This window comes from Nanorana parkeri, unplaced genomic scaffold (genome assembly GCF_000935625.1).
Source record: "Nanorana parkeri isolate BGI_ZX_2015 unplaced genomic scaffold, ASM93562v1 scaffold705, whole genome shotgun sequence".
Classification (NCBI taxonomy): Eukaryota; Metazoa; Chordata; class Amphibia; order Anura; family Dicroglossidae; genus Nanorana; species Nanorana parkeri.
Window position 1 is genome coordinate 580111 of NW_017306973.1, and position 18014 is coordinate 598124.

The 18014-nt window shown below is 38.4% G+C and overlaps 1 protein-coding gene across 3 annotated transcripts in view; it reads right to left on the minus strand.

The window, feature by feature from the left end:
* EPB41 (erythrocyte membrane protein band 4.1) overlaps positions 1-18014 on the minus strand; it is a 120219-nt gene that overhangs the window by 17497 nt on the left and 84708 nt on the right. For all 3 annotated transcript variants that reach the window (XM_018563848.1, XM_018563851.1, XM_018563850.1), the window contains exons 15-18: positions 17941-18000; positions 17423-17464; positions 13871-13933; positions 11611-11793 (exon numbers count right to left, since the gene is read on the minus strand). In XM_018563848.1, coding sequence (XP_018419350.1) covers positions 11611-11793; positions 13871-13933; positions 17423-17464; positions 17941-18000 — 348 coding nt within the window. The remainder of the gene's footprint in view (positions 1-11610; positions 11794-13870; positions 13934-17422; positions 17465-17940; positions 18001-18014) is intronic.

Sequence of the window (18014 nt, forward strand, 5' to 3'; positions counted from 1 at the left end):
GATTCCTCACATGGAAAATGTCATGGGGTGAAAGCCTCTCGCCACGTACAGTGATAGTTTCTAGTTTTTAGAATTTTGGGAATCACAGATTCAGGGTTGCCCCGGTCTCTCAGAACCTGGGCTTACACAGCCATGCCGTAATAGCAAGCGACTATGAAGCAGGATGGTAAATTGGTACCAGAGAAGGAAGGTCTAGACAATCTGGAAGAGCCAATAGAGTGTCTGCCAATAGTCTTATCAGGTTGGAGTATCTCATTCACCAGGACCAGTCTGAAGCAATGAAGATCACCAGAAGAAATTACTTTCTCAATTCCAGAACTGAATTCCTCAGCCATTAAACCAGGTACAACCTGTCTGTCCTGTCCCATAACAACAGGATGTTTTGTTGTAGGGGTCAAGTGTGGATCTGGGCAAATGTTATTGCTGTAAAGGAGGCTACTCATCAGCCCGAGTTTGAATTTTTTTTCCTAGGAAAGAAAAGCTCTGGCATGAGCTGTGTCTGGGACTAGACCCAGATATGCTAATGAGTCGGTTCCATTGCTGACCTCTAAAGGTTCAGGATCCAGGAGCGCAGTGCAGATTTAGATGAACGTTTTGCAGTGTACTTTCACTGATAGCACAACAACTGAATATATTGCACAGGGTGATACGGTCACAGTATAGTTTAAAGGGCAATTGTTAGATTTTAAACCTCTGAATTGTCTGGGCGATTAGGGCTACATTGTCGCCAGAACCTGGGCCAACTGTACCCTCAGCAGGGAGCCGTCAAGATATCCCACAATGGGAATGCCCTAAAAGGGAGGTAAGTCTAGCATAGGGGCCAGCACCTTGGTGTGATGAAAACTGAGGAGCAGAAGAAGGCTAAATGGCAGGGCTATGATAAATCTGGTAGATTGCACGCAAAATTTCTGGACCCAAATGAACATACTTGGAACTTTAAAATCCAAGATGGGGAGGATGCCCACTTTTGAATTGTGAACCCAGATGGGTTGGTGTAGAACCCCTGGAACTGTGATGCCCTAATACAGCAGGACTGGCTCCGCTGTGTCTAAAACCAGATATGTTGTACCGCAAGGTGGAAGGCAACATAGTTCACTGTACGAGGCAATGCCTCAGGAACTCACAAAGCCAAATGCTGGCAGCAGCTGTAGGGTCAGGAGGTTGATGGTGACCAGAGCACTTAGGGCAGGCAGCAGAAACAGACCTAGGATCAGAGTTTTTTTGTGGCTCTTGCAAGCCAAAGCAGCAGTGTGAAGGTTTCTCATTAAAGCTGAATAGTGGGAAAGAGGGAGTGCGCACTCCACCCAGCAGCTAACTTTTATCAGTATATGCAGGTCTGGAAAGCATCACAACATAGAGCAGAGTGCTAGAAGGTCACATTCCAGGATAGCTGTCCAGTCCAATGGGGTCTGAGTATGGCACTCCAAAATCAAGCTGAGGAAAGGTCAATCTGGATAGCTGCATATAGAGAGCAGTTAAGCAACGATCTAGTAGGAATCTTAATTGAACAATAATTTTAAAAAATAAAGCAAGTGAAAACAATTTACATTTTTCTGAGCAGAGAGAAAGAAAAGACACAATGTTATCAGAGATCAACTGCACTCCATACAGCATAACACAAGGTTTTGTTGTCAGTATCTGAATTCCTGTGTTCCTCAATTGGCAAGAAAGAAATGTTTTTTTTCACCATTCCAAGGACCTAAGGTGGTCTGTAAAAAGATTTTCACAGGCCTTTAACAAAGCATCTAAGCATCTTTTGCTAATCCAGCTGGGAAACTGAACAAACTAGGTACCACAAAAATAAATCACATTTAGAGTTGTCAGAACATAGAAGAAAGTCTAATTTAAAACTATAATACTGAAGCAGTCTTAATTTTAAAATAGCTTCTTTTCAGATGTCACACTATCTAGACAGCAATGTAAAAAATATTCTTAAAGTATATCTCTGGGGAAAAAGTGAGTGAGGATGGGTTAGACCCTCTTGTCAAGTTCATTTTGATGTCTGTGCCCCCGTTGGGAAAATTTACTTGTCCAATTGCCCTGTTGATCACTGTCACCGAATCAGAAAGTAAGGGGGAATCCAACATTTTAAAGTTGTCACCAGAACAAGAGTTAAAAGGTGAAATCCTCCAATGAGGACACCTATTATAATGATAAGTATCCAAGATGGGAATTCCCCTGCCTTGGGAGATTTACTCAAACTGCCTGTGACATTTCTGGGACAGAAAGTTAAGGGAAATTTCCCCAACGGTACACAGACAGCAACAAATAAACTGACAGGTCATTTTAACCCTTACCTACTAAAAAAAAAAAGTTTGCTATTCATACACTTTAAAACTCTTTCGTCTAAGTTCTGAAATCTGGGAAAATAGTTAAAAGGCAAATACTATTTTCCGGTAGGTGCCAAAAAGTCAGAGTGCCAGTCATATATTTATATGTCTAACTGACATGACAGGGGCAGAATTAGAATTCTGGTTAGGAAAAATTATTCTTAGTGTCCCCAACAAATCCAAAAAAACATTATGCAATTTAACTTTCCAACTTCACCAAGAACCTGAAAATAAAGCAGGTTTGGGTTGGACTGACCCCCGGACTTTAATAGCCTTGGCCTTTGTCAAAGTGACTATTGAATGACAGCCAGACAGTACATGTCCAAACTGTTGAGCTTAGAGGAAACAGTGATTTGTAGTAGCCTAAAAAGGACTAGGCTTGTGTCCCAGCTGTAGAATGTTTTACTTTAGACCATTAGTCATGAGAGCTTTCTGCTATCCTGTGGGGCTGGCTACCAGAAACCCCCAAGACAGATATTTTTTTTTTAAGTAAACAGCAAGGAAAATCCTATGTACAATGTAACACGTATTTTGGGCCTCTCCAGCATTTTGGAAGTAATAAACGGAACATGCACAGTATCTGTCCAAAGCAAGAAGTCAATAAACCAATCTTGAAGCCCAAATAAGCCTTGCACGAGCAACTTCATGCAAGGATTCAACTAATTGTAATGATAGCTTGCAGGCCAAAAAGCGTTACCACAGCCATTGTGATTTTTGCCAACATTTTGGCAAGGGCTATAAAAAACAAAAAGCCAGGGATGGATAGCACAATGCAAGCTTGTGTACGTGACCGGCCAGAGCATGGTATAGGTATGATCTTTACCTCTGACCCACATACTTTCCTCTCAGTGGGTAAAACAAGAGCACGCTTAACCTGAATCAACACAGCAACAATAAAAAAGAAAAACAAACCGATTAATTGGTGTATCAGAACAACTGTAGCAATGACAAAAATTGTACTGTATCGCAGAAGTTTCGTTACATTGTGAAATTAAGCTGTATTCTTGTTGTAATTCTTGTCTACTATATGGAAACATACTAATAAAAATGTAATAATTAAAAAAAAAAAGAAGACAACTGGGGTTTGGAAAAAATTAAATGGAATAGGATTAAACTATATAAGAGAACAAAAATTTAACAATTCACTTTAATGTAATATAAAGCTGCAGATGTTGCAAAGTCTAAGATAACATTAAAGAAAATCAATTACATCTTACATTTTCCAAATATGCTAGTTTGTATGTGCACTGGCTCTTAATATGCATTCCCTGTGGGTCACAAACAGGATTTCTGTTGTGACCATGGATGCAGTAGTTACGGTTCATTAAGCAGTTGACAGAACTTCAAGCATGTTGAAATATTTATGTGACTACCACCTTTTCCCCACACCATTTGATTACTGCAATCACCACTCGAGTATGTCACACATAATTTACTTTGTGTCTAGCAAATTAAACATCCTCAAACTAGCAAATTATGTTTTGTACCCGCATTATTCTCATTCGGATCATTTACATTAGAAGAAAATAATATAATTAGGAAATAACTAATTTAACAAAACAAAGTATATATATCAGTATTTCTAATGTATGCCAATCATGCAAACTCATAATATATTGAAGTATATTTAGATATGATATTATATACCACTAAATGTGGTATGACATTTGATTTTTTTCTAACATAAAATAAATAGCATGACTGAAACCGTTAAAATACCGTATGTACTACTAAGTAGCAAATAACACTACACCTTTTTTTATTTTTAAATATAAGAAAGTTCACTTTCTAGGCATATACAGATCTGGCACAGGGCACTCTGTGTACTCGCAAAGAAGATACATTGTAGGAAATAGTAGCCTAGTCCTAGTAAATGTTTGGCTTAAACACTACATATGTATAAATGGCAAAGATTTCCTAACTGCTGTAGATTTGTAGAGTATGTTACAAGCATGTTGTTAAGCTCACCACACACCTTACAATCTGTACCAACAACAATGTAGTGCAAGGTCCTGCCTGATTGGATACAGATTGATTGGATAGATTAGGTAGGTCATCATATTACATAGTTTTGGTAAATCTAAAGATTGTACAGAGAATGTAGGTCAGATTGTAATAAGCATGGTGACCCTTAGATTGACAACATTGAATACTGTAGCAGACCCCCTTTAGCTCATATTGTTCTACTTCCCACTTCTGTTGAGGGAAATACAGGATGCCAACTTAAAGACAAATTTAGTTACTACATAGGAGTTTGCGTTTTTTTCATAGCCGAGTGGACGTCAGCTTTAATAAAGCATATATTTATCTTTGAGAAAGTATGTGCTGCCCTATCTATGGAGTGCCACATGAGGACTAATGTATTAATGTACTACATTAATGAAGTAAAAACTTTACAAGTCTGCCACTTATTGTACAAAGTATACAGACATCTTTATTCTGGCCTCTAGGAGTCACTGGGGTTGATTTACTAACCTAAAACACACACACACACCAGGTGTGTGTGATTTTCACACAGCAAAACGTATTTATCAACCAAAAAGTCTCTAAAAGCATATTTCCACTAATGCCATATATGGAAAAATCATGCACATGATGCATATATAATGCTGCTTCACAGTTTAGACAAAAATGGTTAGCTCATGCATTTACATTCCTGCATTCATCAACGCAAGCAACATAACATAGAGCTAATTTACACAACATCACCTTGCAATTCATTGCAGGGCTTTGAACAACACACCTGCTGGGTGTGCACACACTACAAAGGTGTTTCGATTCCTCCCATAGATCATGCTGGGAGGGAACACACTACAGAGGTGTATACACGTTCGTGGTGTGTTTAAAAGGTTAGTAAATCAACCCCACTATGTCTCTAGTTATTGCTGAACTAAGAATAAAAATGCAATGAATGTTGCAGATCCCTTCACATCAACTAAGAGCAGCATCCTCTAATCGAGGGAAGAGAATGGAGAGCATTTAAGTTCTGTATGAGGCTTCATTCACATATAGTGTTTGCATTTCCCACCCGCGTTTCCGGAAGACCGAGCGGCACGCAAACGCTAAAATCTTTCATCTGCACGGATTCTGCTCGTTTGCAGCTATTCGTCCGTCAATAAAATCCCGCTTGGACTATTTTGTGGTTTGCGCGGCTTCATACCATGCGGCAACCACAAAAGTCTGAACAATGCACATTAAAGGGCATTGTTTTTTTATGTTTAGAGCCGCTCCGCGCTTATTCGTACAGCCGAATACACGCTGGCAACCGCTCCTTTGCGAATGGAGCCTAAATCTGTATTGGGTTTAACTGATGCTGCTGCTACCTTTAGGTAGCTAGCAGGGGAACATCATCTTTCTCGCATAAAGTTCGGTATTTTCTAACCTGACTGGTATGTACGATGATACGATTGAAAATAAGGATTGGGGAACATATTTGGTGTTGGTTGTTATCCAAAGACACTCCGACCTTCCAATAATTCTAAACATTTTATGCAAATTCATAATGGAGATGTGTCATGTTTCTCTTTTGAGCAGAGAGGGGGAGGTTATTGACCAGGGGTGAGGATTGTTATAGAAAACTGAAGAATGCGAAACATTTTGGATACACAGGCTAGGATCCCACAAGGATCATTGGGATCTGGATCTGTTTTTAAAATTGAACATTACATTGTCACTTTAATATCAACTAGGAAAATATTCTGTAACTATTCTCATACAGTATCGGACTGTATCAATTGTAATGTATTTCATCACAGAACGGATATAAGTAACTGAATCTGTGTTGACATCAGCTCACTGTAATCTCCTGCATAACAGCGTTTTGACTGAGAGAAGTCAGCATTCAGATTATCTTCTCGTTCTGCACAATATTGTCTATGAAAGCACAGGATGACATTGTTTGCTACTGCCTCTTCACTGACCAGCGACCAACAGAGGTGGGTTTTGGATAATGCTTTACTGCTTAACTGCAGTATCGTCCATGGCCAGAGGGTCAGGAACTTGAAGTGGTTTTCTGATCACAATACAGAATTACGTTATTTGATAGGTAGGAAAGTTCACATATATTCATTTAAACTATGTATTTAGCAGTTTGTCTGATGTCCAGCTTTAACCTCCTTAAATATCAATGCCTCAATACACACAAGAAAAGCCAACCTTAGGCATGACCAAAACAGAGTGACTGTTTTGGAAGGCACAATTTTCCTTAGAACAGAAATTCTGCCTTTGTAAAAGGAAAACATAGATTTATCTACAAACAAACACACACAGGAAGGACAATTTAAAGAAACTAAATCACAACTACAACCCGAGTGAATCATATTAGGCTGAATGTATATTAGCCTATTGTTCCAATACATTGACATGTGAGTTTTCAAAGCAACATGATGCAACTACCGTAACAGTGTTCAAAATAGGCCACATCTGTGTTGCCACAACAGCAAGTGTAAAACACAGAAAAAAACCTGCAAGTTTATTTAACAAGTCAAGGGGAATGATGGTCTTAAAAGTAATAAAAATAACTGCTAAATATGGATAAACTGCACTGGCAAACGATAACAGCTGCTGCACACAGGCACTTACCAATAGATATATGGACTTTTAGAGAATAGCTGATAATGTACATGCTCCACACTTACCACAATGCAACTACAAAGGTGTTTCGATTCCTCCCATAGATCATGCTGGGAGGGAACACACTACAGAGGTGTATACACGTTCGTGGTGTGTTTAAAAGGTTAGTAAATCAACCCCACTATGTCTCTAGTTATTGCTGAACTAAGAATAAAAATGCAATGAATGTTGCAGATCCCTTCACATCAACTAAGAGCAGCATCCTCTAATCGAGGGAAGAGAATGGAGAGCATTTAAGTTCTGTATGAGGCTTCATTCACATATAGTGTTTGCATTTCCCACCCGCGTTTCCGGAAGACCGAGCGGCACGCAAACGCTAAAATCTTTCATCTGCACGGATTCTGCTCGTTTGCAGCTATTCGTCCGTCAATAAAATCCCGCTTGGACTATTTTGTGGTTTGCGCGGCTTCATACCATGCGGCAACCACAAAAGTCTGAACAATGCACATTAAAGGGCATTGTTTTTTTATGTTTAGAGCCGCTCCGCGCTTATTCGTACAGCCGAATACACGCTGGCAACCGCTCCTTTGCGAATGGAGCCTAAATCTGTATTGGGTTTAACTGATGCTGCTGCTACCTTTAGGTAGCTAGCAGGGGAACATCATCTTTCTCGCATAAAGTTCGGTATTTTCTAACCTGACTGGTATGTACGATGATACGATTGAAAATAAGGATTGGGGAACATATTTGGTGTTGGTTGTTATCCAAAGACACTCCGACCTTCCAATAATTCTAAACATTTTATGCAAATTCATAATGGAGATGTGTCATGTTTCTCTTTTGAGCAGAGAGGGGGAGGTTATTGACCAGGGGTGAGGATTGTTATAGAAAACTGAAGAATGCGAAACATTTTGGATACACAGGCTAGGATCCCACAAGGATCATTGGGATCTGGATCTGTTTTTAAAATTGAACATTACATTGTCACTTTAATATCAACTAGGAAAATATTCTGTAACTATTCTCATACAGTATCGGACTGTATCAATTGTAATGTATTTCATCACAGAACGGATATAAGTAACTGAATCTGTGTTGACATCAGCTCACTGTAATCTCCTGCATAACAGCGTTTTGACTGAGAGAAGTCAGCATTCAGATTATCTTCTCGTTCTGCACAATATTGTCTATGAAAGCACAGGATGACATTGTTTGCTACTGCCTCTTCACTGACCAGCGACCAACAGAGGTGGGTTTTGGATAATGCTTTACTGCTTAACTGCAGTATCGTCCATGGCCAGAGGGTCAGGAACTTGAAGTGGTTTTCTGATCACAATACAGAATTACGTTATTTGATAGGTAGGAAAGTTCACATATATTCATTTAAACTATGTATTTAGCAGTTTGTCTGATGTCCAGCTTTAACCTCCTTAAATATCAATGCCTCAATACACACAAGAAAAGCCAACCTTAGGCATGACCAAAACAGAGTGACTGTTTTGGAAGGCACAATTTTCCTTAGAACAGAAATTCTGCCTTTGTAAAAGGAAAACATAGATTTATCTACAAACAAACACACACAGGAAGGACAATTTAAAGAAACTAAATCACAACTACAACCCGAGTGAATCATATTAGGCTGAATGTATATTAGCCTATTGTTCCAATACATTGACATGTGAGTTTTCAAAGCAACATGATGCAACTACCGTAACAGTGTTCAAAATAGGCCACATCTGTGTTGCCACAACAGCAAGTGTAAAACACAGAAAAAAACCTGCAAGTTTATTTAACAAGTCAAGGGGAATGATGGTCTTAAAAGTAATAAAAATAACTGCTAAATATGGATAAACTGCACTGGCAAACGATAACAGCTGCTGCACACAGGCACTTACCAATAGATATATGGACTTTTAGAGAATAGCTGATAATGTACATGCTCCACACTTACCACAATGCTGGATCAACACATTGGTGACCTAGTTTGCATAAAGATTGACTGTTGCAAGCCAGGGATGGACAAATTAATATGGAATTCAGGAGCCAATGTGTCCAGTCCAGGAGCTGGCTCCATTGACAACAACTAGAGAAAAGCTCAAAAGTTAGGCAACAGCTGTAATTGTTAACGAGCACTGACTACCTGGCTCATAAGATTTGTCCAACCCTGTTGTAACCTTCACAGAGTTGGTATCTATGGTAGCGCTGTCATTTAGAAAGAACTTGTAAGTAAGGCCAACATACAAGGATTAATATATTAGTGTAACTCAACAAAACTTGAAACCTGTGTAAACCTTAAGTCAGCTGTTACCCTATTGCCTACATCCAGATGGAATAACATTTGGAGAACACTTAAATCTGCAATAATTGTGGCCACAAGTTACATTTGATAAAGTCCATGATAGCGTGGGCAGCCATCTCTGGCTCAGATAATTGTGCAGGTCTTAATAATTTGCATGGCTGCATAATGGCAAAACAATGAGGCCATTTTACAGGGCAAATTATATCCTGTGGTGCAAATGCTGCTCCCTAACAATTGATCAACATTCCAGGATGGTTAAAATATATTTTGACTTTTGCAGTCAAACTGGGATAACGCCCACTTTATATTTGTTCCATGTCCCCATTCATGTGGCATAACTTGCAAACATAAAATCAAATTTGCTGCTTACTCTTTTCGTGCTGAAAAAATCTTAGTTAGCTTTTCCTATGTAATGTTAAGAAGGGGACAGTGAGAAGTTATCTTTACAATTTCAACACGGTCTGATCTAACAAAAGGTTAAAAATCTCAAGGCTTGGATTCTGCTTTGTATGTTAATGTACTTTATAGGGTGCACCGATATTTCGGCCGCCGAAACGTATTGGCCGAAAATTGCACTTTTTGCAAAATGTCGAAAGTGCCATTTGTTGGCTGAAATAGCGGCGCATCCCTGCTTTCTCTCCTTTCTGCTGGGCGCTGTCACAGGAGGCTGAGCGGTGCTGTGAGTGGCAGGCGTCTCTCCTCCCCGCACCGCTCAGTCTCCTGTGACAAATCAGGAGAGCGGCGGTGTGGGTGGTGACAGCTGTCACAGGAGGCCGGTCGGCTGTGCCGGAGAGGAGTTAGCTGTCAGATCAAGATCTCCTCCCTGCACCGCTCTCTCAGCCTCCTGTGATAGCCAGTCAGGATGGAGAACGGAGTACAAGCACTCAGCGATCAGTGATCGCTGAGTGTTTGTAAATAACTGAGGACATTGTATGTTTACTGTGTCTTCAATTATGAATGATTGGGAAGTGATCTACATCAATCCTGTTCATTCATAATTGTGGATATAGTAAACACACTATATCCACAAGTTATGAATGAACAGCAACACTCAGTATAGAGGATTCCTGTTCATTTATAACAGGGCTGCAGAAAAAGAGATTGAGGGCTGTGTTCTCAATCTTTTTTTCTATTTCAAAAGGGAAATATCAGGGATCTGTTTAGACCCCTAATATTTCCCCAAAGCCCCCAACATATTTAATAAAAATAAATAAAAATTAAATATAAAAAAAATTAAAAAGTTTATTAAAAATAAAATATTTTAAAAAATTTGAAAAAAACAAAACATTTTTGGTTTCGGCCTGACATTTTTTTCATTTCGTTTTTGAAATTTTCATTTTGGTGCACCTCTAGTACTTAAAAAAATATCCCTGTTTGTCCATTATCTTCACATTGACATATATTTAAAGCAATAGAAGCTGTAGAGTTCTATGTACAGTCCTGCAGTTCCAAACAAACAGCTAAAAAGGTAATAAGCATGTTTAGAATTATTTTTAGGAATGCTGTGTGTATGGTAACACATAAACATATTCAGGGGTTTCTCAAATTTGACTGCAAAAGGTGGAAATACACTTTAATGTCTTGATCACGCTGCTAAAAAAAACAAGTTAATGAATATCGGAATTAAGTTAAATAACTTCTTCAGATTCAAAATGTCAATAAACTTTTATAACAAATTCTGAAACAAAAAGTGAAATACATTTCCACTTGCTTTGTTTACTTTTAAAGATTTGGAGGCTTTTTCCTGGAGAAGCTAATCTGAAGGGAATGAGTGACCTTACTCCTTATTAGGGTTTGTATATTAGTAAATCGTTAAGTGCATTTTACCCCCATGACATACACAATATATACAGGTGAAACTCGAATAATTAGAATATCGGGCAAAGTTCATTTATTTCACTAATGCAACTTAAAAGGTGAAACTAATATATGAGATAGACTCATTACATGCAAAGCAAGATAATTCAAGCCGTGATTTGTCATAATTGTGATGATTATGGCTTACAGCTCATGAAAACCCCAAGAACCCCAAATCCACAACCTCAAAAAAGTAGATTATTACATGCAATCAATAAAACAAGGATTGTACATAGAACAATATCGGACCTCTGAAAAGTACAAGCATGCATATGTACTCAGTACTTGGTTTGGGCCCCTTTTGCAGCAATTACTGCAATTACTTTTGCACGATATTCTAATTATTCGAGTTTCACCTGTACATAAACATAGCTCTCACTCATATACACTCATAAATAATACACATATGTATTATTTAAAATGTCTTCAATTTCAAAAACGTTCTATAAGGCAAATGTGTTAACTGGCGCTATTAACTAAAAACACTGATTTAATTATTCACTTTGAAAGATTCTTAAACCATAAGCATTGTATGGTGGTATTCAAACTTACCCCATCAGTGCCAGTTTGGACCTGTCCATTGAAACTGAGGGTACGGAAGGGAGAGTGAGTAGAGAGGCGTTTATCCCACTCACTGGGCCGTGATGCAGGCACTGACTCCATGAAACTTTTCTTCAGCTCACGAATACTGGCATGATGTTTAATGCTCTCCTCCTGAGTCCGGGTCTCTAAATCCTGAGAAGTTTTTGGAAAGGTGGACAGTTGGATAAGCAGTAGAATAGTAGAAGATGGAAGTTTACAAGTGAAGAGGAGATAGAAAAGATAAGAGTAAGAAAGAAAAACAAGGAAGGCAAAGAAAAGAAGAATGGTAAGCAGTTGGGGAGGTAGAAGCTGATATCTTGAGGACAGAGCACAATTTAGCCAAAGCTTATAGCCTGTAACATGTTGTTTAGTGGCAAGAATCTTAGCTTGATCACAAGAATGAAAAATGCCCACATCCAACCAGATGAATAATGCAGCCATATCGAACCATTTAGCACATACTGTTCAGATAAAAAAAAAGGTAACAGTGTGTAAATGAAGGCTGTATGCGTATAGTACACTTGAAACAGTTAGGCTTTTGTGCAGGTGCTGTAGCCAAAGGTCTGCATAGGACCCATGTCTATAGGAATGAGTATTCAGTGGATTATAGAAACAGAGCTTGAATCCACAAATTAACCAAAGGGTAAAGCAGCTAGAAATGGCCATATATTTTAGATAATATGGAAGGAATGCTAAAGAGGCCATGATATAGGCATATTTACTAACATTTGCTCAAAGCAGAATCTGCCCTAGATTTGGAAATGTCCATAGTAAACTCTAAAATCCTCTGTTATGTAAAACAAAATTACTAATTGGTTAATCCCAAGCACCAACCCTACACACGATTATAAAAAGTAGTAATGGTTTACCCTTCCTTAACTAAATACCATTAGATTTCACAATGGTTCTGTTTCCATGAAATAATTACGATTAAAAAAAAGCCCCCCATTTTTAAATATCACTGCACTCCTACTAATACAGCGGGGATACAGCAAGCATAATTTTTCAGCACCAGTTTGTATCTTTTGGTTCGGTGCTGAATCTGGACACAATCATTAAAGGAGAACTACGGGATGAGTGAAATACACTCATCCCCACATTTAGGGCCGATATGCGACACTGCAGCTGTCACACATCGGCTCTATTGATCAAGAACTGAGAGATCACATACCACTGATCGCTCGGTTCACAATCTAGTTCCTGCAGAGATTAGTGACTGGCAGTCACCACTCTCTATAGGGATTCCCCCCTCCCCTTTCTGGACTGGAGAGACAGACGGGGGGGACACAGATAGCTCTGGCTCTAGAGAGGCAGAGCCAGCTGTCAATCTTTCCCAGCTACAGCGCATCTCTGTTCTGTCAGCATATAGCGGGCAATATGCTGCGTTTTGGGTCACAGGAAAACATTAGTAAACTTACCCATGTGACCCAAAAGAGAGCTAATGCCAAAAAAGGTTTGGCCATAGTCCTCTTTTAAGAAAAAAATCAAGAAAATAAAACCCTTTCTATGGCACAGTTCACAAGCTGAAAATTGGGCATCTCATTTGTATTGTACAGGGCTTACAAGTGGGTGCAATGATGCACAGAAAGACATTCTCTTCTCCTACACAGACCACAACTAGCGCAGACCTAAGGAGCTAGTGTGTTCAAAAGAATGTGTGCTGTTCGAAGCTTCTATTTACCCTTAACTAAGGTGGAATATGAATAAGTGTATTACATCTGATTCCACATGTTTCACCACACAGGCTTTATCAGATATTTAAATGTTAAAAGACAAAAGCAGTTTAAAGCTGTTGCAGCACTGTTAAAGTTGCATCACATTGTTTGACACATTCAAGTTCCAGTGGCTTAATTAAAACTGAAAATTTCAGATGGCAGAAGCACATACACTGAACTCAGTAATCACTTTTATAAGCACAAAAATGTAACACGCAAAGCAAGACCAGAAAGGTTTCACATCACTAAGATAATGTCCCTGAAACAAGTATGCTGAAAACCACAGATACAAGCAGCAAGGTCTCCAGACATGAACACGTGTTAAATACATTGGAGAACATACAACATATTACATTAAATAAAGAAGCACGCATGCAAAAAAAAATGAACATGCAGACAGTGCCCGCAGGTATTTCTGCAGGTAGGTAGGTACACACTAGAAAACAAAACAAAAAAGGAAAGACATCAAAAGTCCAGACAACAGGGGGTTACAGACTGCAAGAATTTATACCAACCTCCAACATTAAATTGCTATGTCTGATATAAATGTTTTCCCCCTCTAGTTTCTTTGCTCTTTTCTGCAAAGTGAAAAAGTAGAAATTCCGTATAAATGGAAAACAGACAATGACGAATAGTTGAGAAAAGTAAAGAGATAAGAGGTACTCTTTCCGTCATATTGCAAGCCGCTCAAAAAAGTAAAATTGAGATCTATCATCTGCAAAACGTCTCTCTACTGCTGAACGTTGAACTAGCCACCTTTCTGAATGTAGAAATAGATGTCCTGTTATACAGCAGTTATTCCCAGGTAAGTGGTTAAATGTCAGTTTGTAAAGTGCATTTCCTCTTTTGGAGAAAAATCAATACAGCACCTATTTTATACTTGTTACGTTGTTTCCATTCACATTGCAAAGTTTGAAACAAATAATTAAAAATTACTCCTTGTCTTTTTACTTGCTGAAAAATTGTATTTAGCTTCCCCTTTTATGTAATGTTAAGGAGGGGGCTGGGGAGTAGAGCTTGCCATTATTAACCCTGTCTGTACTGTGCTGATCTCCATTATCAGTCTGTACTGTGCTGACAGATCTCCATTGTCTGTTGTAAAATGAAATGTGAACACTATCTGTACTAAGGGTTAAAGGCTTGGATTGTTCATTGTATGTTAATGCACTTTAAAGGGAAAAAGTCCCTAACTCCACACTACAATCTATTCTAAGCAACTGTGGTGTCCTATGTATAAATCAGAAAAGAAACAACTAGAAAAGTAATACATATTTTGAAGAGGACCTAATTCAATGCTATATTTGATATACCTATATTTTATTTTTAGGTAAGTAGCAGCAAAGACAAGGAAAATATAATTCATTAGTTCAGTTTGCTTTAAATCAGAAGCCAAAAAGACTGCTTCTAAATCAGAAGCCAAAAATGAACTAAACTTTGGAAGCTGTGGCCCATAAAAGGAGGCAGAGGGCAAAGCAATAGCCACAAGTATTGCCTTCGGTCTCCCTGAAGCTGATCTTTCCCTTGTTTCTGACTTACAATTTCTTGTTCTTCGCAGTATCTCTCTATGGTGGTGGCCATTTAGATAGAGGCAGGGTTTTTTTTCCCCAGCAAGGAGAACAGTGAGCAGCATAATAGTATTATCACCAAATCTCAATCCAAACCTAGTAACAGTAGCAGTCAGATGCAGCAGTGCCTTAAATAAGAACTCCAGGAATATTGTTTTGTAAAATACCACAAGTTAAATAGTTGCCTCTAATTAAGACATATTCTAACTCTAGATAGCTGCTGGTTACTACAAAAATCATGGCCGGTTTAAATTCAGATCCTACACACTGCGCTATACTTTCGGAGCTGCGGGGATGAAGAGCTGCGTCTGTGACAGTGAGGGCTTCACTCCTATACCTGCCCCTTCTCTCCCCTTGTCCATTCACAAAAAGCCTTGTATTAATTTGACAGAATACAAAGCATTCTGTAAACGGAGAAGGGGAGTGGAGGAGCGTGTCTACAACTGGATCTCCTCTTCTCCATTCACAGAATGCCTTGTGTTATGTGAAAAGTATTTAACACTTCTTATGAATAGATGAGGGGAGAGGAGGGGGCAGGTATATAACTAGAGACCTTCCCTGTCACAGTTGCATCTATTTATCCCTGCAGCATAGTGTTGTGTGTGAAGGATCCCGAATCAGAGCCTTTACAATTTTTGCCATAACCAGCAGCCATCCAGACCTAGGAAAGTCTTAATTACAGTTAACTTTTTTTCTTTGGTGTTTGCAAAAAATGTTTTATCCTGGCGTTCCATTTAAATAGCACACTACAGATATACAGCTATGGTGCTGTAGGTCCAGGAGTACCTATGCACACACTAACATACCATGAAGTGCACTGCTATTTTTCAGAACCAATACAAGAGAACATTTGTAATTTTTCTGGGTACTGCTTAGCCACATATACTTCCCTATACTATGGCAAATTTTTAGTTCAGCCCACTTTAAATATATACGTTGCAAAATTCATGATGAGTAATAACGACTTTTATATCTTTTAATAGGAGGTGATAGGGGAATACTGTACTCTATTCTAGACAGGAATGCTTTTCTGGAAAAAAAAACCATATCCAGTGTATGCAATTCTGACCAGAGACAATTGTCTTCTATGTATCAGAATTGTAAAGAAAATGTGTGCAGCACTTTGCTAAGCTTGGTTAAATATTGTTTGTTTTAGCAAGCTCAGAATGAGGATGGGGACATATGAGCACACAAAGCATGTTCTATAAAAATAATAGGAAAACTTTCCATATGTGGACTGCAACCCACTAAATGGCCAAAAGAAAAATTGAGGCCAGGTATAACGTTTGGGGAATCCAGTATGCTTCAACTTTCAATAAAAATTATGGCTGTCAAAAATCTTACCCAAAGTCATAAGTTAAGAAGAGCTAACCTTTTTTTTTTTAGTATTGAATAGAATGGTAAAGAGTTACAACTTATCAGGGTTAAAATACTGTGTCTCCTCTTCTCATGCCTGATATCCTTCATACAAAATAGTGTAAATTACATCAGTGTGGACACATAGAAATAAAATCAGTCAGAGTTTATCCTTTCCAACTCTATCCGGAACTAAAAAAAAACCTGGGTTGAGAGGATTTCATTATACTGAAAAAGTTTTTAAAAAGGTAATGCAGGATGGTATACAGAATTAAAGACATCCTGAAATGCTATGTGCATTAAAAGGAATGCATATTGGATATGAGAAAGAGCCAAAAAGAGGGTGTGCAAATATTGTTATAGTCCATAAATGCCTTTGGCAAAAGTGGTGATGATGAATACATTTCTAATCAGATTCTGCTTTGACCTAAATAAAGCATAAAACAGAGAAGGCTAGCAACATATAAAATATACTAAAACATGAAATATTGTTGTAAAATAATAATACAAGAGTTTATTGAATAATAAAAGTTCAATAAAGCAACTGGCCATAGCAAACCTATTAGTCATCTTTCACAGAACAGACACAAAACTGATGACAGATGGAATGGAATGTCTAAATAGAGCATATTCTACTTTGTCATGATAATGATACTTAAGCGGTGTATAAAAAGCCACACACACACGTGAATGGAAGAACTGTTGAGAATGATAGTAATTTATAGGGAGACAGCAAATTTGACTAATTTATCATCTGCAATAAGCAATCCACCCAAGAAAATGTAGACCTGCTTAGTTTTTTCCTGTGTTATGGCTCGAAGAAAAAGTTCAGAATTCTCTGAACATACTGACTGCATATAAAAAAAATCCTGCTAAGAAGGCATATGGGTTCCTGAGCAATGATGTCACTTGTGCTAACCTCCATGATAAAATAGCTTTGTTAAGTACAACTCTTGGTGAGGGCACAAACTCCTCTTTTCTAAGAGCACTTTCACACTGATACGTATGTATTTAGGAATCTAGTATATACTGTACTTGGTCTTCTTGTTCTTACTTCCTTTGAGTGGACTGCACATAAAAATGTAGCTTCTATCTCCCTTGTATAGAGCTAGGTGACAAAGATAATGCTGAACAAACACTGCTAACCTTCCTCATGCGGATTATGTCATCCTCTTTTTCAGCAGGCTGCTGTAAGGTTGTAAAAGGAAATTAAAAGACAAACAAAATAGGTATTAATTTAAAAACAAACAACTTATAGAATGGCAGTGAAAAACTGCAACAAGTCTTGGAATAACATGCAGGATCAATCAGTGGGAACAAACATGCATTGCACTTTTTTTTGTCTGACCATTTTTGTGCAAACTGTGATCTGTGTATGTCTGCATAAAACCGCTTTTGTAAAATATTGTAAGTTTTATTAGTCAAGGGTAAGCGCCATGTGCGAAGGCTTGCTTCTGGCATGTGGTAACATGTGAATCCTACATTCTATTTCATTCCCCTTACAAATAACGTGTGAATTCCTGTCCACCATATAAACTGATCATCTTGGATTACCCTAAGCATTCTGGTTTAAGCTTTCTATGTAGTTCTAAGCAGTCAATCCATCTATGACCGAAGCTAGATAACTTGTTACAGCAGATTCATGAAACACTATTATAACCAACCTGCACTTGCTCTCCATTAACAGCGGGTGATGGAGAACCCTGTGGGGACCTCTTTATGTCCTAAACAGGAAAAA